The following is a 23,580-nucleotide window of genomic DNA, read 5'->3' on the forward strand; positions in this document are numbered from 1 at the left end:
TTGTTGTTACCCTGGGAGATCATCATCTCTTCCACATATTAAAGTTCAAGCCCTGTATTGCATTTTGTTATTTATGAATGTGCTTACTTAAGTGATAGTTGGGAAAGTACTTAATTGATATACCAGTATTTTAAAGCTGATGTTTTTATTAGTATTTATATAGTTTATATTGTATTAAATAGAAAGGCATAATAGTGGTCACTTGACTAACAGAAGTACTTCAGTAAAAAGCTATTGAATAGGCTTTATTTTTGCTGTGGCATCAAAAGGCATTGAGCATTGTAAACTTTCTCTGACACTGGTATAAAATGCAAAGATTCTGGTATTGTAACATCCATCGCTTCACTCGCCCACCCCTGGGTTTGGTTTACCCGATATACAATTTAAAGAGATTGTTATTTTCATGGGAATTGTTACATATGCCTTATTTTCACTTTTACTTTAAAAATTTTATAAAACTATACTTGTCCTTTATTTCCGGCCCCGGGTGTGGTTAAATCTCTTTCTCGCAGGACGCATAACGCTGCTCGCATTGTGAATGGGGGAAGGCTGAACTCACGCTAAGGAAATGATGTTCGTTCAGAAGCTGTCTTTCTGTTGCTGCTGCTGGTGAGCTGCGTGTTCTCTTTGTCGCCCTGCACATTGATCATTTAAAAGCCTGTACAGCAGCTGTCCTTTTACTACCTCGTGTCTCTGACGCTTGCGTTTTGAAGTTTGAACGCAAGCTAAGGAGAAGCTGTCGGATCATCTTCTGGCTTGTTGCTGCTGCTGGCAAACTGTGTGTTCTGCTTGTAGCGCTGCCCGTCAATCATTTAAAAGCCTGTACAGCAGCTGTCCGTCAGCCACTTTGCGTCTCTGCTGCTCGTGTTGTTGAGGGGCGGTGGGTGGGGCCAACGCACCCTAAGGAGAAGCATTCTGATCATCTGCTGGCTTGCTGCTTGTTCTGCTTGTCGTTGTTTTAAGAGCTGGGAGCACATGAAGTGTGTCTGCCAAATGCATTCCAACAACTGCTAGGTCAGATGTCTGTGAACTTATTTTAAATGTTGTTAACTGCCTTGTCTCGTGGGACATTAAAGTGTCTCTCCCAGGATGTCACAATGTCTTCCAAGAAAATCACGTCTCGTCTCCCTAGTCTCCCTCCCAAGATTTTTTTTATAATAGATACTGTCACACACATGCAGTCAACAAGCTCAAAGATGAGTAAAATATTGCAAGACAAGGGGTTGATATGAGGTAACTGTGCCCCTCTCTCTTTCTTTCCATCAGGCAAAAAAAAGAAAAATAAATATGTACTTCTGGATTCCAAAGATGGCCGGTGAAAATGTCACTTCCATCACCTCCAGATGGCGTCACTTCCAGTCCTTTCATATGATGCTACTTCCAGCTCCTCCTGATGACATCGCTACCATTACGACATCACTTCCGGTCCACCTTTGATGATGTTGCATCCGTCCCACAGCTTCGACATCATCTCCCACCAACTCACTTCCCGTCTCCATTTTTATGTATAAAAGCGCCATTTTGTATGATAACAATGTCAAAACATGATATATGTTTTCGATCACTGTAAGAAGTGTGCATTTTTCTTTGTCCTACAGACATTATACGGGGACAGTCCCCAACCCTTTTTTCCTTGTGGAAGCCTGATTTTTATAAGAAAATTCATCAAAATACATTTATATATATAAATATATATAAATACAGTATATATATACACACACACACATTTATATATATATATATATATATATACTGTATATGGGTGTATAAATGTATGTATATGTTTTTGCATTTCTAAGAAGGATACAGTTGTATTGTCAGTTTGCTAAATGTGGACAACTTTCTCATTTTCTGTTTATTTTCCTCAAAAATAGTTATGTGATTTCTATGATTGAAAATTATCCATACACTTTAATTTTTTTTTTTTTTTATGTTGCCCAGCCCAAAGAAACATTGACCATGCAAACAGCATCCTGGTTGTAAACAGAGTGAAGGGAAGTAATTGAACTGTGAAGGGTGTCATATATCTGTTTGAAGTAATTTTTAATTATTTTTCATGTTTATGCTATTTCTTTTGTTTTTATATATAATGTTGTAATAGTGTACTGTCTCTTTAAATGTTGTCATATTCCATGTTCTTTGTGGGTAGAGCCTCAAAAGAGGGGACAACTTTGTTGTCACCACAACTGAGCCCTCCCTCAGGGTATTTAAACGGGCGGAGAACGCTGAATACTGGGAATCATTTGTTTTAAGGGGTTTCTGTGAATACTGCTGTGTTTTTATTTTTAGATTTTGTTTTTAAATCAGTTTTCACTTTGTTTGCTGTGGCTTCCTTTAAGGTGACTGTTTTATGCCTCTTTTTGATCTGTTGCGTGTTTGTGATTTATTAGTCTTTCATTTTCATTTTCTAATTTAATATATTGCTTGTTGCCATTTTTGTGAACATGCTGGTGGTTGAATGTTACGCTCTTCGTTGTGGGAATTTTGCTTTAATTTTTGATATATTAATAGTTATTTTGTCAGCTCCCCATTTTTGGGTATGGTCAAAAATGAAGCCAGTAGGTATACTTAGGAATCTGACTGAAGGCAAGCCTCTGCTGGGTAAACTAGTGAAGATCCTGGCCTGCTTTGATAGCTTCATTCAAAGGCCTCAGCCCATTTTACCAGGTTAAAAACTCTCATATTACGAGAAACTGAAAACTGGTTCTAGTCATTTAACTTATAGTGCTGCCAAAAATTTTAAAAGGAAAATGTTCCTCTATAGTTACGTAGCACAAAATAGTCAAGTAGCCAAGATGGTGCATAAATGCTCACACCCAAGTTATGCAAACAAAATCAGAAAAATCTGTGCCTATAATTCCTATTAGACCATTCAATAATCACCATGGTTTCCAGCTATTAGCACTTTGACTACAGTCAATATCCCAATAAACTATATACTGTTGTGTCAAGAGTAACTTCAAACCCACAGTGTTAAGCCATAAAGATCTCAGATATGTTAGACAGTACTGTGAATAGTAGCAAGCCTGGTAATCACACTATACATACAGTACATAATATCAATAATCAATCTTACACTAAGCTCCCCATTTGGTTCTTCTAGCACTGATTGATGATTCTAATGCAAAATGGGAAAGTGCTATCTATAATGTGAAATGATAGCTAGAAATGCAATAGTAGCACCTACCATGACAACAGTAGTAAAGCCAAGTCCCACTCCATATAACATAGGCATTCACTTTCAGTAGCCATTATTTGAGACATGTGTACTGCCAACTGACCTGTGCAACTCAGCAGCTACAGGTCATACAATTTCATTAATGTTTTCCACTTTTCTATTATATCTTGCTCTAAGTCCACTGCGCAGACAATTCATCAGAGCATTGTAGATCACATAGGTCAGACTCACTGTCATGTTCACAGTTAGGCATGTTGTTGCTATTAGTGCTTTTTTTTTTTTTCAAATACCAGATTTAAAACAGAAAAGTATTTGTAAGGCACAGTAACTGCTAAGTATTAATATACAGTAATTTCAGTTTTTAGGAGGCTAACTACATTTAAGAATGTCTCTAGGGATGACATATCTGTATGCACTGAAGTAAAGAAGTAATACAGATCCCGCTAATTTCTCAAAATCTTTGCAAGAATACTTTAGATAGGTGACAATTTAATATGTGCACAATACATAGGAAAATTCTCTCTGAAGTTGATGTTTAAAACCAATTGTAAAGCTTTTGTTTACAACTGTGTCCTCTTTGTGTCATCTGTGACTGGTGTTTAATTAGGTTTTTATTTAATAACTAAATAGGCATGGTCATTGTTTCAAATGTTTAGTAAAGAAAGCTTGCACATTTTTTTCATTTCATTCCTTTCTTTGTTAAAGCAATAATAAAATAGAAATATATAGTTTTTTGCTCTTATAGTATATTATTAAATCAGTGAGTGGAAGGAAAGCACATATTTAATTTGCTAACAAATAACAAAGAGAAATGTTGAATTTAAGAGTCTTCCATAACAAAACTGCCATTTATTATGTAATATCATAAATTTAATTTAATATTTTACTCAGATTATATATTTCAGTCTAGTGCTTGTGATAAAAGTAGTCTTATCAGATCAAATTAAGCAAACCCACAAAGAGATCTTCACAAATCTGTTGTTTAAAAATTGATAAATCTACTACCAGAATTCAAACTTAGTACATGTACTTACTTCTAGTTAATAACTGCCCTCTACAATAGGGCCACACCAAAATTATTCGAGTATTCTACTGCATAATTTACAAAAATATGGGGCATATGTAATCTGGATTAATGGCTCTGCAAATTATTTTAAATGGTATTTGCTGTGTGACCTACAAAGGTGAAATACTGAGGGAAAGTGCAAACATCTTGTTCATCAACTTTACAACCATCTGATCACTCTTTATTATTTTTAATATATCTGAATGGATTTAAGGATTAACTTAAAAAAATAAAATATAGTATAAAATAAAAGCTGGACATTCAGCCTAATTTTCAGTTTCAGCAAAATAGACATGTAAACATATTTTGTTTCAGGCAAAAGTGCTGTTTCAGTGCACATAAATCATGGAAACAGTAATTGCTATTTTCCTGCCAATACTCAGAAATGCTCAATAAGACATGGATCAAAACATGACTTATGTTTGCCAGCTAGTTCCATGTTGCATTTCTCTCTCCATGTTTAACATCAGTTACACTAACAAAAATCAACTTTAAGTGACATACACTTACTATTCAAAAGTTGATGGTTGCTTAGCTGGTCAGACTTGCTTAATTGGAACTTAAGATCACAATCAAGGTACCTTACATTTATTTATTTATTTTTTTCATTGTCAAATTAATCATAAGCATTTTCAGGACAAATTTTATATAGGATCCAAAGGCATCCTTTTTAATAGTGGGAGTCCAAAAAAGATGCAATTCTACATGCAAGTTATACTCATAGTTATATATATGCTCAGGAAGAACCTAGGAGTGAAAACAGTTAAACATTTCTAGCAGGTGAGAGCACTCAAACCTTGCTTGCCCCTGAAATCTGTGGCTACGGATGCCATGTTGCATTACGTTTCCACAACATACAACAGTCAGGCCGGTGTGAATGGCAAACAGTCACTTTGACACACAGTTAATAAATACCATATTAGTGGTTTAATCCCCTCTTTAATTAATTTGCTTTTCTCTTTTTGTACTGCTGGTATAATCGTATGAGAGGCATTTTTAACACTTGTGTGCTGGTTAGTCCAGTAGTCTCACAGCCTTTGGAACAAAACTGCCAAGATGGGAACAAAGGCTCTAACAAGTTGGGAACAAAGGCTCTAGCAGGTGAAAAGCTTATTACTGTTGGATGATTCATAAGAGCAATAGGCAGGGGCACCCATTCAGGACAGACAAAAATGCACATCTGGGCTGCAATGAGGGTGTTGGGCTACAGTGTTTTAAAGTTCATTGAATACTTTGCAATAATGAGTTGCAGGGCTTCTGTTTTGCTAGCCGGGAGTATGTTATTTTTGAAAGGTAAGCACTCCAATACAGTTCAGAGCAGGGTTGATTGATATGGTACCCATATGTCATAGTAATTCTTTGCTTCCATGTGAACTCCCAGTGAAAAAGCATCACAAAATAATTGCATTTTTAATAAGATAAAGATAAATGATTGCAGTACACAAACAACTGTTTGTTTGGAACAAATTTTATTTTTCAAAGCTTGCATAAAAGTGCATCAGCTTTCTATTTTATTGGAACATTTAAAACAATGAAGCTCTTAAAGACAGGTAAGATCAAAAGACACTGAGAGACATATTTATCACTTGTGCTCATCCCTATTATTAAACCATAAAGGATAGCTGTTAAAATTTTATCTCATTTTATATCAAATTTCACTGTAGAATACATTTGATATTCACTTCTCTCTTCAACTTACAATTTGGAATATGCACTAATAAAAATTCAATAGCAATATAAGGCTTGTAAAATGAAAGCTCACTTTGCTTAACTCCTGAGCTCTTAGAACTTTAACAATTCTGCAACCATCTTGGAAAAAATATAAAGCAATTTATTTAATTAATGTAGGACTTACTTGTTGAGAGTGACGGTAATAAAATTAGTTATCATAAAATCTCAATTTTCCTTGCTTAATAATTGGATAGTAATATTCTACACATTGTTTTAGCATTAAACCTAAGTACATACTCCAGCAATGACTAATTTTTTTAACCTTAAAACAAAAGTAGCATTGCAAGGATCAAGTGCAAAGTAAATACTGCAGTAACAGACTTAACTCTAGTTGCATTACTGCACAAATATACAGTACATCTTTAGTAAACGTATTCCTACAGGTAATCAAAAACAAAAGAAGAGAAATTAACTTCTGGTTCTGTCCCCTCAAATGAAACAGTGGAACCAGAAATAAACACATAACCACATGCAATTTAATTTGCGCTTTCTTTTCTTCTTTACTCCAACATAATTACTCAATACCTGAAGCCACTGATGCTTATCAGTCAGAATTAGATTTACAATGGTTATTGGTGCGAGAAGCCACAATACTTAAACACAGCATGTCAGCTGGCAATAATTAAGGGCACTGAACACTGACTGCATTCCACCTGAACTCTTTTCTGCTATTATGTTCAGAACCTCAATCAGTAAAGTGTCTCTCTGTTTAGTAGTAATACAGTCCTGATCTCTTTATAATTACAAAAGTATAGTTTCCATCATAGGAACCATATTTGCTTATACATTTTTCTTACATATCATGAAATTTGTTTTGTTTACAATGTATTTCTCTGTTCTTCAAGTAATGTTCTTAACATAAACTAGCCATCTACCAACATACCTCATTCTATTTCAATTTACAGCTATATTTTGCCTTCATAAACAAAGAAAAATTATCATCAACCCCATGTAACCTCCCCTTCGCTTCAATCAGACAATGCTTCTGTCAATTACTCCTTACCACAAAGCCCTCCCACCTTTCTAAAGAGTGTTATGCACATTAGCTTAAATGAAAATACTTCATTCTAGCCTGAAACCCTGACTGACCACAAAAAGTACTACAATAACCATGAATAAATCGCAAAAGGGGATTGAAACCATTCAATGTTTCTGGCATACTGCCTTATTCAGTTATTATGTGTATCATATTTTGTCTCTCCATTCTCCTATATCCATATGCCTGTCATATCTTTACATATTTGAAGTGCTTTTTTCTATGGAAATTTATTCCTACCACTCAAAGAAAAAAAACAAAAAGAAAAAAAACAACAACATACAATATCTATATACTGTATATAATTCACTAAGGGCACGCAAGACTGAGAGCAAGCAAGACAGAGAGCACACGCAAGACAGAGAGCCACGCCCGCCAAAGCCCGCCTGCCAACACTAACTAAAGGCAAGCAAGACAGAGAGCGCACGCAAGACAGAGAAACCCCGCCCGCCAACTCATAGAGCCCCGCCCACCAACTCTAAGACCATGGGATACGCACGACAGAGCCATCTCTAATGCTACTTCCGTGTTCAACGTCGCTCTCGATCAAACAGCAATAATTAGCAAATTAACAAAGATAACTGGCAGTAACAGTGCAAAATTCAAAATTGGTATGCCAGTTTGAAAAGATAAGTTTTGAGGGTAGTTTTAAAATGTGTTATTGAATCGAGCTGATGTATATGAGAGAGAAGAGAATTCCCGAGTTGAGGAGCACTATGAGAGACGCTCGAGCTCCCACAGCACAGAGTTTGACGTGTGGTACAGAAAGTACAGCTGCAGATGAGAATCAGAGTGAGCGAGACAAGTGTCAGTCTGTAGGAGATCAGTGAGGTTGTGGAGAGCTTTAACTATTAAGAGCAGTATTTAGTACAGTAATCCCTCGCTATATCGCGCTTCGACTTTCGCGGCTTCACTCTATCGCGGATTTTATATGTAAGCATAACTAAATATATAACGCGGATTTTTTGCTGCTTCGCGGGTTCTCTGGACAATGTGTCTTTTTACTTCCTGTACATGCGCCCTCAGTTGGTTTGCCCAGTTGATTTCATACAAGGGACGCTATTGGCGGATGACTAAGAAGCTAACCAATCAGAGCACACAGTTAAGTTCTTCTGACTGAGAAGCTAACCAATCAGAGCACGCAGTTAAGTTCCTGTGTGCTGAATGCAGTGTTAAACAGGAAGTCTCGTCTCGCTCATTCAGCATCAACATGTTTCACTGTGTAAAGAGTTAACTTTTGTGCTCTTTTGTGTTTATCTTTGTGCATAGTCAAGCCCTTCATTATGGCTCCAAAACGATCTGCTCCTGCTGCTGCTTCAGGGGCCGTGCCCAAGCGCCAACACAAGATGTTAACGATTGCCGAAAAGATAAACGTTTTGGATATGCTGAAGGATGGGAAAAGCTACACCGCTGTAGGACGCCATTACGGCATCAATAAGGCTACGATTTGAAAGTACGAAAAAGTACGAAAGCAATATAAGATCTACAGCCGCAGTGTCCTTTTAACTAGGGTGCAAAGCGAGTTGTAAGTGGATGTAATAAGGCAGTAGTCTGGATGGAATCTGCTTTAGGGATTTGAATTGAAGACTGCCAGAAGAAGAACAACGGCAGTGCTACACAATCGCCTGAAGTGGCTCCTTTAGAAGTGCTGTAACACTCTCCTTGGTTGTGAAGTAAAATTAAACTCATTGTTATCGGACAAGTCATCGTGTCATTGTTGGTGAGTAACCATAATTAATTTTCTACTTACAGTACTTAGTACATCTACGTACGTTTAGTGTCACTGTACAAACATTTTATGTATACTATTTTTCTTACATTGTACATATTTATTGCTGGTGGCCTGTCTATCGTAATGGCTGTAACATATGTGATATCGGAGACACTCGATATCTTTAAAATAATATTTAGGTTTTACTGTATATAAACAGTGTGTTTATATACATAATTTCAATGAATCTTACCTAATATCTAGGAGAATACAAAGGGATTATGCTGTATAACTGTGCGGGGAATATTTATAAACAGTGTGGGAGAGTTTATAAGGGCTTAAAATATATAAAAATAACCATACAAACATATGGTTTCTACTTCGCGGATTTTCACCTATCGCGGAGGGGTCTGGAACACAACCCCCGCGATCGAGGAGGGATTACTGTATTGTATTCAGTAGTAACAGGGAGCCAGTGAAGTTGTGAGAGAATAGGTGTAGTATGTTCAGTGGATTTAAAACAGCAGGTTATTATCCTGGCAGCAGAATTTTGAATAAATTGTAAGTGATGGATACATTTTTGTGGGATGACAGATAGAATACCATTACAGTAATCTATACGTGAGTCGGGCATTAACCTATACTTTAGTACTGTGTTGCGTAAGAACAGGACAAAGTCTAGAAATGTTTCGGAGATGGAAAAAAGCAGTCAGAGAAATGTTACTTATGCAGGAGGAATTATTTAATAATAATTATTATTACTATTTAATAATTGCCATTACTAGTGTATAAATGGATATAAATAATTGCATGTAAACGATTCACCAAAATCTGTTGTATGTAAACGATACTGTTTAAAACGTTATTGTTTTTTCTTTAGAAAACCCGGTTTCCATGTCTAACTGTATTAGTTTAAATGGCACTTTTACCACTCGCAATAGGGCGGACGTGCTGACTTATCATGTTGACTGGGCAACACAGTGAATGCGGCGTCTATCGATATATGTCTATGTGTAGCCTGCTACAGGAAGGTACTCTCTCGACCATTGGCATTGGTTTCGCTCCTTGCTATTTTCGTTATACTGCAACGGTGGTTTCCTAAGCCTTTGTTATACTGAATTCCTTTCTCACCGTTTTCCGTTCCTCTTCTTACACCGCCATATGCTACGGCAGGCTTTGGCTAGTACAGTATATTATATACTGTATATTTATTCCTACATGTGCTGAGGATTAAATTTAATTTTCCCAATATAGGGTCACTGTAAGCTAGTGACTATCCCAGCAACACTGGGTATATAGCAAGATCAACAGTGGTGGACCGTACAGCACTCTGTTATAGGGAAAAATCACACAACCAAGTAAAAAGGAATATGCTGCGTGCAATCTAGTAACAGTTTTTTGCAATTTTCAAACAAAGTGATATTGTGGTGCCTCGCAGTTAGGAGACCCAGGTTCGCTTCCCGAGTCCTCCCTGCGTGGAGTTTGCATGTTCTCCCCGTGTCTGCATGGGTTTCCTCTGGGTGCTCCAGTTTCCTCTCACAGTCCAAAGACATGCAGGTTAGGTACACTGGCGATCCTAAATTGTCCCTAGTGTGTACTTGGTGTGTGGGTGTGTGTGTGTGTGTGTGTGCCCTGAGGTGGGCTGGCACTCTGCCAGGGTTTTTTTTTCCTGCCTTGCACCCTGTGTTGGCTGGGATTGGCTCCAGCAGACCCCCGTGACCCTGTGTTCGGATTCAACAGGTTGGAAAATGGATGGATGGATGGATGGATGGATAATGGATGGATGGATATGGTGGTGCAGTTGCTATTGTTCATACCTCAGATCTAAATGGGCACTGGTTGGAAATGTATAAGAAGATGAATACTTACTTCACAACACATGAAAACAAATGATTTTTGGTAATTGAGATGTTTTACTGACACATTTCCAGTCTTCAGTGTTCAAAGATGTAATCACTCACTGACATCAATGAATTGAAAAATCCGAGCAGAAAACGTAAAAACTCCATTCAGACTCTGGCACTATTAGGAAGGAATGCTAGCTTTTTTCTACTATTTTATGTTGAAACATCTGTACTAAATTTACTAAACTTTAACCTGGCAAAATGTACACCTATAATAATTTTTTCAGTTCTTGTTATTTAGCTGCACACTATATTCATGCTTAATCTCTCCCTCAATAGATGTTAATGGACAACTGAAGCACACAGATGTACTATATTACTGGCAGCAGCAGGCAATATCTTTGGAAAATAACACAATACTTTTACAAGGTAACACAATAATTACTGTGAAATAAAGCAGCACTTTTGAGGAATAACACAAAAAATGTTGCAAGATAATGTGACTCATTTGTGAAATAACACAATACTTTTACGAAACAATACTTTTATGAGCAGCAGTAATAACTTTCTGTACACCTGTGCTTCAACAAACCATAAAAAATTTTTTCTTCTAAACATTTTGCAGCAAAACAGGCTTCGAAGAAGAAATTACAAAAAACTGTAATCAATTCTACCTGGAACTCAAAGCAGCTAAAAGCATAAGTCTGCTTATTCTATGATTAACTGCCCACCTAACTACTCACCTAACTATTTTCAGGCACCAGAGTCTAGCAGGTTGGACTATAAACCACATACTGCAGTTGAAGGTTTATGTCCTACTTCTGACTCATTGTGCGACTGTAAGCAAATTATTTAATCTGCTATTGCTGAAAATGTACAAAGCATGTAAAATTAATAGTTAAGAACAAAAAAAAAATTGATTAGAACAAACTGCAGAGCCTAGCATACAATAGCCTGTCAATCTCTATTCGCCCAAATTTGAAACAACATGATGCAGCTGAGGTTTGAAGATCTCAGAAGTATTACTATCCAGCATACTACTTGGTAATATATTCATCACAGCTATGGTTCACTTTGTGAAGAAAATCTTTCTTAATATTTGTTTCATATTCTGCAGTAATAAACCTGTTCTTAATATGTGTTACTCTGTCTTTTCCATTAAATGTACCCATGATACATGTTAAGTTCACTGAAACAGTTACTAGGATTCAACACATCTTTTTTATATAATGGTACATATGGTACATTTTTATGGTACATTCTTCAGGGATTTCTTGACTGTGCAGTAATTTCTGAAAAACACACATTAAGGATGTATGTACAGTATGTAAGCACTGACTCCCTTGCATGATCTAGTGATAACTGTTCTTCAGTACCAGCAATGGATTTGATTTCATCCTCTTTAATCCTAGTGCATTTTCTTTCTATACAGTAATCCCTCCTCGATCGTAATGCTTCCAGACCCTCGATAGGTGAAAATCTGCGAAGTAGTTTGTATGGTTATTTTTATATATTTTAAGCCCTTATAAACTCTCCCACACTGTTTATAAATATTCCCTGCACAGTTATACAGCATAATCCCTTTGTATTCTCTTAGATATTAGGTAAGATTCATTGAAATTATGTATATAAACACACTGTTTATATACAGTAAAACCTAAATATTATTTTAAAGATATCCAGTGTCTCCGATATCACATATGTTACAGCCATTACGATAGACAGGCCACCAGCAATAAATATGTACAATGCAAGAAAAATAGTATACAGTAAATGTGTGTACAGTGACAGTAAACGTACGTACATGTACTAAGTACTGTAAGTAGAAAATTAATTATGGTTACTCACCAACAATGACACAATGCCTTGTCCGATAACAATGAGTTTGATTTTACTGGAGGAGAGCGTTACAGCCCTTCTAAAGGAGCCTCTTCAGGCAATTGTGAAGCACTGCCATTGTTCTTCTTCTGGCAGTCTTCAATCCAAATCCATAAAGCAGATTCCATCCAGACTACTGCCTTATTACATCCACTTACAACTCGTTTTGCACCCTGGTTAAAAGGACACTGCGTAGATCTTATATTCCTTTCCTACTTTTTAAATAAAAAGAATCGTAGCCTCATTGATGCTGTAATACCGTCCTACAGCGGTGTAGCTTTCCCTTCCTTCAACAAATCCAAAACGTTTACCTTTTCGGCAATCGTTAACATCTTCTGTTGGCGCTTGGGCACGGCCCCTGAAACAGTAGCAGGAGCAGATCGTTTTGGAGCCATAATGAAGGGCTTGACTATGCACAAAGATAAACACAAAAGAGCACAAAAGTTAACTCTTTACACAGCGAAACACGTTGATGCTGAATGAGTGAGACGAGACTTCCAGTCAGGAGAACTTAACTGCATGCTCTGATTGGTTAGCTTCTCAGTCATCCGCCAATAGCGTCCCTTGTATGAAATCAACTGGGCAAACCAACTGAGGAAGCATGTACAGGAAGTAAAAAGACACATTGTCCGCAGAACCCGCGAAGCAGCAAAAAATTTGCGTTATATATATAGTTATGCTTACAAATAAAATCCGCGATAGAGTGAAGCCGCGAAAGTCGAAGCGCGATATAGCGAGGGATTACTGTATATAAATTATCGAGTGAGTTTTAGTTACTATAAGGTTACTGCCTTCTTCACATAAAAACCTAAAAAAATATGAATTTAGGACATTTTCTATTTCAGTTTATTTATATTTCATTTAACCCTAATACTCTTCACTTTCTCCTATACTAAAAGATTTTCTTCTGGCAAACCTTTGAATTTTCCATGATATTTCTCATTGTGTGTTGTTCAGCATTTATAATGTCTTTTTTCACTGCTTCCGTCATGTCCTCATACGCATTGCAGTAAATTTTGGAGTTAACTGTCCTGTGAGTGTTACATAGCCGCATTGTCTTCAGGTATTTCTTTCTTAGCTTCAAAGTCATCCACCAAGGATTCTCCTAATCTTTGTAAAGTTTCTAAATTGCAAGATGCATTTGTCTTGCATTGTATATAAAATGCTTTGAAACCTAATCTACTGCTCCTCAACCGTCTTCATACTTAAATGTTTGCCCCAGTCTGTCCCTTTAAGACTTAGGTAGTTATTGAAAATTTGTCTCACTGAAATTAAATTTAAAAGATTTGCTTTATTCATACAAGCACTGTACAAACAGTGTGCTATTTCCTTGTGGTATTTATAGATTCACTGCATACTGTAAAAGCTCATATACATCAGTGTATTAGCAGTTGGGGTTTTTTTTCATATTCAATCAAACCCGGCTATTCACATGTTTATCGTTCAAGGACCTATTTGCGGGTTTGTTACCAATAATTAAATGGAAATTGTTTTGCATATTTTGCAAGTAGTAAACAGGAAAGATGTCATTCTCACAATGCTGTATATCTGAATTAAAGACAGGACTCTGAACAAGTGGATGAGGATTACAGGCAGAACTGTTAATTATATTTTAGCAAAAAAATGATCATATCTTGAACATTTCGACCATACGAATGGATATTGAACATGTAGATCAGGGGTGCCCACACTTTTTCGGCTTGTGAGCTACTTTTAAAATAACCAGGTCAAAATGATCTACCTACATTAAAAATATATATATATATATATACTAAGTATTAGAGGTGGGTAGTAACAAGTTACATTTACTCCATTACATTTACTTGAGTAACTTTTTTAAAAAATTGTATTTCTAAGAGTAGTTTTACTGCACCATACTTTTTATTTTTACTTGAGTACATTTGTGAAGAAGAAACGCTACTCTTACTCCGCTACATTGGACAACACATGAATCGTTACTTTTTTTCCCATTAGATAAAGTTTGACAGACAATTTTCAATCTGCTCTGTGTACCGAATGCTGTCAAGTTGCGCACACGCCTCCCATGGCATCTCCAGCTCTGACGCGAGGTTTTGGATGTTCCCCAAATCAAGGCACTGCAGCTTTGAGGACAGATGTTGCATTTTTCGTTTGAAAGCATTAACTGAGCTAATCATATTGACCATGGTTTTCTCTTTACCTTGCATCTATAAAATAAGGTCATTCAATATGTTGGTCAGATCGGCAAAAAAATGCCAAGTCTAGCGGCCATTGATAGTTAAAAAGTTGCTTGTATTATGCATGTTTAATGACAAGGAGAAACTCCCTTTTCTCCAGCCAGGGGTCTTGAAATCTCAGCAGGAATTTCTCTTTAGCCATCTGCCTCAACAAAGGCATCTTTTATCATCTCTCTATCTTGGAAGGACTTCTTATGCTTAATGATCAAGTGACTCACCCGGAACGATGCATCGGTGTGTCTGCCTTTGCCTTTGCTTTTGAATTCAGCCGATTGAAAAATGACGGCTGTCCGATTAACTGCAATTTTAGTTACCTCTCCTTTCTCTTTCACAGATCGCTTTTCAAAAGGAAGTCAGTTTCGTAGTTTTCAGGAACAGTTTGAAAGTGCCTTTCCACATTTTCCTTCTTTGGAACAGCAATGATAGATTGACAGATCAGACAAATGCACTTTGATTGTGACATTGTGAGAGAAAAAAATCCTCTTCCAATTCCACATCCAGCCCATAACCAATTTTTTTTTAAATCCCCTCTTTAGTCGATATAAATTGGAAGGCTAACTAGATCACTTAGATAGCTGGAGTTTTGCAGTAGCTCACACGTTTGATCGTGCATGCGGGACGACCAGTGTATTAGAAGAAAAGAGATCTCAGACTAGCCACCCTGTATGTCAATCAAGTGGCAAATGCCATAGGGAGGATATATGATAGACTAACATTTAAAAAAAATTTTTTTGAATGCAACGCGATCTACCTGCACTACCTTTCCGATCTACTGGTCGATCGCGATCGACGTATTGGGAACCCCGATATAGATTATACAACACGAGTTTTTCACATCGTTTGCTAGGGTCCAGAATGAAGTCTCCACATTGGACCGTTAATTTTGAATATTTTTTCTTAGGCACCACTACAAACTACATGGGGTAAGTGACAGTAAGGTATATCAAGAAAAAACAGCAGGAAATCCGTGAAGGTGTTGCTGAAGCAACACAAGGGGGGGAAGACACTGCATGTTACTGTATAGAATTTGTTACATAATTGTGTGTTATTTGTAAGGCTTGCGATCAAAAGTACAGTGATAAGAGATCAGGTGTGGGGGGCCCAATACATATTCATGGATTTTCACATTCATGGGGATCTTGCACCCATAACCCCAAAGAATCCCAAGGGATAACTGTATATCAGAAAGTACAGCCAAAAATAAAAGAAAGAAAGAAAACACCAAGGGCAGGTTCTAACTAAACTAGTTTAGTTTATACAAACCTTAACAGGTAAACTTGTATAAATGAAAGGATTGTATAATCAAAATATATGCTGCTTTATATGTTATGTGCTCTGACTGAAGCTTATTGAGGATATTTTTTTTTTGATGCCAGGATCACTTGTCTATCCTCTGAGTGAGCAGCTCCTTGAAATTGCACCTCAGAGTTGTCAAAGCAGACAGGCAGTATACCGTGTAAGTACATAGGATCATCTTCTAGTACCTCATAATAGTCTCACATATCTGATAGTTCTTCACCATCTTTGGTCTGAATTTTGATTTAACTACTACATAAATAAAAAATGATACCATTTTTTAAATTATCCTAAATTATGAGGTGAAACATAATATTCTGTTAGTTACAGGTTGCCTCAAGTACTCAGGTATTGGCTAACAATAACATTTTCAAGAAATGTATTGCTTGATTCTGTTTTATACATAAACTATTTTTTAAACAGTACTCTTCTTATTTATTCCTTTGCCAAGGAATAATTGAAAATGTTTGAAAAAATCTGAAATGATGGTTATGTGTGTGTGCCTAATAAAAACATGAATTTCCAAAATTCTGAATTAAGCAGATCAAGCACAGTTTTCTTTTAACCAGGTAAAGACAGGCTTAAGCATTACTAAATTACAAAATACTTTACTATGCAATTGTAAGCCTCCACGATGGACCTGGGTTGCAAAATTTTACTTTGGGTCAATTTTTTCTGCATCAACACTAAACCAAAAAATTAAAGACAGTACTAAGCAAGCACCTTGAACATGGGAAAGGTGCTACATAAATAAAATCTGTTATTATTACTATTAACTGATTGAATGTTCTTTAATGAAAGGAATACCCTGGAATACTCCTTTGGAAGATTTATTATTTGAAGTAGACCAATTAGGTGTAACTATATATATGTCTAGAAAACAATACAGGACTTTTTTCCCATCTTTAAACAATCATAGGTAATAATTTTCTCAAAACACTAAAATTAATTACTGATTATCTTTGATATATTGCTTAATCAATACCTGCATATGTTCCCATTATAAAAACAATCAATAGTTTACTTTAAATAGTTTTAAAGTATAAATGTAATATATATAGTAAAATTTGTGTGTGTGTGTTTCATTCCAGGACGCAAATCCAAACTGATCTACCAATTTCCATCAAATTTTGCACCGATTCTCCATTTGTACAGTGAAAGACCGTAGATTATGTTTTATTCCAAAATGTTGTCCGTGACCGCATAACCAGACATCACCAGGTACTCTAGATTATGTTTTTCTCGTATGCATATCTATTCCAAACTTTGGATAGATTCCCATTTGCACAAAGGAACAACATAGACTATGGTTTACTCTGAAAATTAACTTGCGTTGTTGGTGGTGGTGTTGGTGCTGCCTGTACCCCAACTACTATAGTAACAGATAAAACTACCACATCATTTTGCTCTTTGTGACTCTAACCAACAATTTCAAAAGTATTATAAACTAGCTTAATACACCACTTGACATGTAATTTGTTGGGATAATCAAGAAACCTAACTTATCAATAGCTTTTATTTGAGCATTCTCCCCATGACCCTGAACTGGATTAAGCAGGTTGAAGAATACATGAATGTATTTTTGCTGTATCCAAGAGTTGTAAGCTAAAACAAAATTATTTCTTCCAGACCAATTTGGCATAATTTCCAGAACTACTTCATTCTTAAATCTATTAATTTTGATGTATCATAATGTACCTTATTTTATGCAGACAAAGCAGTTGACAAGCAACACAAACTAACAGAATAAAGTTGAAACGGAAAAGTTCTAAAAAGAATGAGCAGAACATAACATAAAAAAGACTAGGTAGGGCAATGGTCAAAAGGCAAAGTGATAGTCAGTGCGTTTTATTTTCACAGACAGAAATCCTAATACAATGTCTCTTTCTATTTTTTTTTTGTTTCTTTAAAAAAAAAAAAAACAAACAAAAAACATAAAGGGGAAACTGCTGCAAGTTAACCAGAAGTGCTTAACAATCATACCCTTACAAAACTAAAGGGATAGAAGAAAAAAGTGAAACATACCTGCTGTTGACTCTGCTCTTCCAGGTTCAATTTGACCTCTAGAGACTGCCTTGCTTCCAAAAATGCCTTGCGGTGCTTACGGTCAGCCATATAGTAGGACATGATGCCTACTGTGATGGCACACAAGTATATGGCAATGTTTGCAATCAGCTGAAAGGAAACATATATATAACCACTAAATTTGGCACTCAATTATTGAATAGACAATAAATGTACATAGTTTACTAACAGAAAAACACTCATATTTGCATTTAGTTAACTGAATTATCTACAGAAATACTTGAAATGCAGAACCATTTAAGAAATTATAACATTATTATGGATTTGTGATCGAGTAAATATAACGTGTTTTGAAAAAATGCAATGGTGTGCAGTAATACAAATATTAGAAAAATTATATATTACTTATATGAAAATTATTAATTCAGTATTTAAAATATGAAACCTAAGATCATTCCCTCAGTTCAGCAAAAGACCTTGTATGTAAACCTGTACTCTTTGTGTGTGTTTTTGCATTACATCACTTCATCACTGCCACCTGCTGGGGATAATTCATGCACATTACCTCTGCATAATTTTGCTGACTCTTATCATATTTAAAGCAAACAATAAGGAAATTCTAATTCATCATAGTAAAACTGCTTTTATACTTATTACAGCATATTTTAGCCTCTTTTATTACTTTGGGATTCCCATCAACATAACTCTACTGCCCCTAATGATATTTAACCCAAACATCAAAAAAATTCTAATTCATCACAGCAAAACTGCTTTTATGCTTATTACAGCAATTTTTAGAATTGTTTATTACTTGGGATTCCCATCAAAACACAAAATAAGACACCTAGCTGATACAACTAATTTTAAGTACGTTTTCTGTTGTGAAAATTATTATGTTTAATATTTGATGTCATTTTAATAGTTAACATACACATATTACATGTTGGCACAGTTTTACAAACGTCAATAAGATTTAACTTTTTTTTTTTCTGTCCTCCCTGGCCATCGGACCTTACTCTTATTCTATGTTAATTAATGTTGTCTTATTCTAATTCTTACTTTGTCTTTTATCTCTTTTCTTCATCATGTAAAGCACTTTGAGCTACATTATTTGTATGAAAATGTGCTATATAAATAAATGTTGTTGTTGTTGTTGTTAACTACAGCCAACAAAGTATACAGGAAATGCCAGCAAAAAAATGGTTAAAACATAATTAGTTCTGCTATAAGCAGATTCTATAGTACAGTTAAGAGAGCAGCCAGCTAAAAATTAAAAAACTGAAACAGTCCGATTAATTAGTCATATTAACTTGTATTGATTACACATACATAAATAATGGCTTTCCTGAGGCACTCCGAAAAAGTATTGTATTTTCCAAAAAAGTTGTCTATACTCTGTAAAAACGCAATAACAAAAATTTTGAGAGCTGAAAAAAAAACAGGACTGCCTAAACAAGTTTTCAGTTAATTACAATCCCTTTAATAATCCCACCCGTGTCTACATTCTTTTAACTTATGTATATATATATAAAATATATATTTAATAAATCTTGAAACATTAAGAAAAAGACATGGCACAGGTTGTAAAATGCATTTCACATGTAATATATCATCCAAGCAGCTACAGAAAATATAAACTTAATTGTCAACTTTTATATCAATGAAATGCCGACACTAAAGGGGCAGAGTGGGAAAAGCATTAAGACCCATTGTACTTGACTAGCAAAATTTACAAACTTGAACAAGATAGAAGAAAAAAAGTTTTACATGTATTTTCTAAAAGGCACAAGTTTAAAAAAGAAGCCACCAATATCATTGAGTTAAACATCATAATGGTGGTTACATTGTTTGAGTAGCTAATGCTTTGTAGATGATAAGAGCGCCACATAGGGTGATGATGATTACATTGTGGCAGGCTCAAAAATGTAACACTGGAAAACACTTTTCCTTGCCTAATTTCACTATTCTCTTCAAAAGATTTTCCACTTGTTACACAACTGTAAAAGAGCCAAAATAATTTGCTGTTAATGTCTGTAGATGTAATAATAAACTTGAACTTAATGTCCACATTGTGATGTTCCACCATAAGCATCATACAGACAAACTATCTAGAGAGCTGACTGTCAAGAATCCTAACCAGTGGAGTAGAAAAAAAGAGCTTTATTATGCCTGGTAGTATATATAGTTGTATCTGTGGGACTGGTGTTGCCATTAACTAATGAAAGGTGTACAGTACATGCCCAACACTGTAACTATATTTATAGAAAAAAACAAGTGCAATCACTCACATAATTTAATTACACATCCACATAACAAAATCTAAAGGATTTTTTAAACTCATCTGCAGTTTTCATTTAGGCAGACCTGTGGGGCTATGTAATGTGGACAGTAATAGCCATACCGTGTTAGATAACTATTAACTTTTGATGTTAGGAAGGCTGATTACTGGATCATAAATGCACAAAAACAGCCTATGACACATTTATTGCAGTTGATTAATTGTTAGCAGATAATGGATATACAAAACATTCCTTCCATCAAAATATAATTTTTCCAAACACTATTTACATCTAAAAAAATCATTTACAGTGTTTCTTTGCAGCTGATTGGCACTAAAGCTCAGCTTATGAAAATGAGCTCCTTTTCAAATACTTCTTGTGATATCATCAGACCTTCTTTTACTGAAAGGAATCATGATGCCATTTTTGATCCTTCTCTTTCTCATTCCACCCACATAAATCACATTAAGAAACTTTTTAACTTCCACCTACTATCCCATGTTCGCTCATTCCTCTCTTTTTCTGATGCTGAGAAAACTGTCCATAATTTTATTACACCCAACACTGACTGGATAGCCCTGACCAGCAGTTGCCCTACTCTAATCTTTTATCATGGCTCCAAACTTTGTTGCAATAGTCCTTACAGATGCCCATAAAAGCGAGCATATCATGCCCATCCTGCTCCATCTTCACGGACTCCCTGTGTCTTACAGGACTGAATATACAGTAAAACTTCATTACTAACCTACAAAGCTTTAACTGGCCTTGCACTGGACTACAGCAGTAACCTCTGCCATCACTATACTCCTGTTTACCCAGTACGGTCCAATGATTCTGGCAGTCTTGTTGTGCCCCAAACTAACCTGGGTTATATGGGTGACAGCGCCAGCAGCTCTGTAGTGCCCAGAATTTGGAACCTCACTAAATTAATGAGATCAGCTGACTCAATTCATTCTTTTAAAAAAAAAAAAGAAAAAAAACTAATTTCTAATTGTTTAGGAAGGCATTGAACTGACCTTCGGGCCTTTCTTTCAGTTTACCCTTTCTGTCCAGGTGCTCCAAGATTATTTGCATTTATATCACAAATTAGGTTATTTGAGCAGGGTTTTTGTGTAGTATTTTGTATATTTATGCTGGTTTACTGTCGCTTATTTTAATACAAAGCTTTGTGTCTCCTGTATTATCTTTATTTAATGTTTTATGTGGTTGTTAACTTGCTTTCAATGTTGTATATGCCCTGTTGTCCATTTTGAAATTTTGTGAAGCGCTTTGAACATGGAAATGGTGCAATATAATTAAAGTGTATTATTAATAAAAAGGGCTTGCACAGAAAGGTGGTGCTATTAACATGATTTTATCCTAACAAAATATAAATGCAGCAATACACCTTCTAAACCACTTGAGCTCACTTCTCAAGGAGGAACCAAGTCTAGATAAGACACCAACGTATTGTGGGGCACACACCTGCACACACTCATAGAGGGTCAAATTAGAATCATTAATCAACCTAATACCCTAGAAAACTATACATATATAATAAAAGCATTTTTAAATCTGCATAATCTAATCTAGTTCTGGTTTATATGAGGCCGAAGCCCATCACTGTATTACTTACACACAAGAATGTAAACAGTAATGGATAAGGCACCTGTTCAATGACCTGGGTTCGCTTCCTGGGTCCTCCCTGCGTGAAGTTTGCCTGTTCTCCCCGTGTCTGTGTGGGTTTCCTTTGGGTGCTCTGGTTTCCACCCACGGTCCAAAGACATGCATATTAGGTGCACTGCTGTTCCTAAACTGTCCCTAGTGAGTGTTTGTGTGTGCCCTGCGGTGGGCTGGCACCCTACCCAGGGTTTGTTCCTGCCTTGTGCCCTGTGCTGGTTGGGATTGGCTCCAGCAGACCCCCATGACCCTGTCTTGGGATATAGCAGGTTGGAAAATGACTGACTGACTGACCTGTTCAATGAAAGGCTACTCAAGCTCAGAACTACACTCACATAGAGACAATTTAAAATTGTCAATGAATGTAACCTGCTAGTCCTGGGGACCCACTGTGGCTACAGGTTTTTGTTCCAAACAGCTTCTGTTTTTAATTGGACTCCTGGGCTAATTAAGTGAACTGTTATTACTCAAGGTCTGTGCTTTGGGAATTCAGCAATGTAGAAATTAGTAAGCTTGTTAAAAAATATATATATATATTAAAATGTACCAAGCACTTATATGGGAATAATGTATTTTTTTTCTTTTTATATTATATATTTCATCATGATTTTCATTCTACTTTTCCAGGTAATCTATTTGTTTAATTAATCCATTATTTACTAATTAGTGGGTCTGACACTAAAACAGTTGCAGCCTTTGATTATTCAGTATTATTTGCTTGGGTGTCTGCTCTGCTCGTTTTTAATTGTCATTAATAATATACAAAACGAAGGGGGAAAACTGCACAGAGAAAAGGCAAAATATAATGAAATCAACAAAAGAGTGTTAAGCATTTAAATCTATAGTAAAAGCAGAAATATTTCTAAATGTCTTATATATGTAAAATCATGTTGCTCTGCTTTTCTGAATGTAGAATAAGAGAAGAGAAAAAAATACCAGCTAATTAAATGAGATCAGTGTTATCAGGTGTCATCACTGATTATGAATTTATTTGGAACAAAAACCTACCGCCACAGTGGGTCCCCAGGACCGAGTTTGGGAAGCACTGTGCTAGAACATTATCCTCTTAAATATTATAATCTAGCCCAATTTTTGCTGCATTCGTCGGCTTGTCTCCCAGTTGTAAATTTCACGTGAACATTCTTCAAAGTGGGAACTCCAAGTCTTCTTGTGACACAAAAATTCACCATTGACCTTTCAGTTTGATCGCTAATATAAAATAAAAAACAATGACCTAATCAACCAGAAATTTCCATTTTTGGGATTGAATTTTATGTGTTCATTTTCCCAAACAAATTATATCCATCCATCCATTCTCTAACCCGCTGAATCCAAACACAGGGTCACAGGGGTCTGCTGGAGCCAATCCCAGCCAACACAGGGTGCAAGGCAGGAAAAAAAAACCCTGGCAGAGTGCCAGCCCACCTCAGGGCACATACACATACCAAGTACACACTAGGGACAATTTAGGATCGCCAGTGCACCTAACCTGCATGTCTTTGGATTGTGGGAGGAAACCCACGCAGACATGGGGAGAACATGCAAACTCCACACAGGGAGGACCCGGGAAGTGAACCCAGGTCTCCTAACTGCAAGGCAGCAGCAATACCACTGCGCCGCCCAACAAATTACATCTTATCTTTAATTGCTTTTTTTTGGAT

At 36.1% G+C, this 23,580-nt stretch overlaps 1 protein-coding gene across 2 annotated transcripts in view; it reads right to left on the minus strand.

The window, feature by feature from the left end:
- The window catches only part of adcy3a (adenylate cyclase 3a), a 161,507-nt gene that overhangs the window by 134,889 nt on the left and 3,038 nt on the right, over positions 1-23,580 (minus strand). For both annotated transcript variants that reach the window (XM_039749034.1, XM_039749033.1), the window contains exon 2: positions 17,982-18,131. In XM_039749034.1, the coding sequence (XP_039604968.1) occupies positions 17,982-18,131 (150 nt within the window). The remainder of the gene's footprint in view (positions 1-17,981; positions 18,132-23,580) is intronic.

The sequence above is a fragment of the Polypterus senegalus genome, chromosome 3 (genome assembly GCF_016835505.1).
Source record: "Polypterus senegalus isolate Bchr_013 chromosome 3, ASM1683550v1, whole genome shotgun sequence".
NCBI lineage: Eukaryota > Metazoa > Chordata > Cladistia > Polypteriformes > Polypteridae > Polypterus > Polypterus senegalus.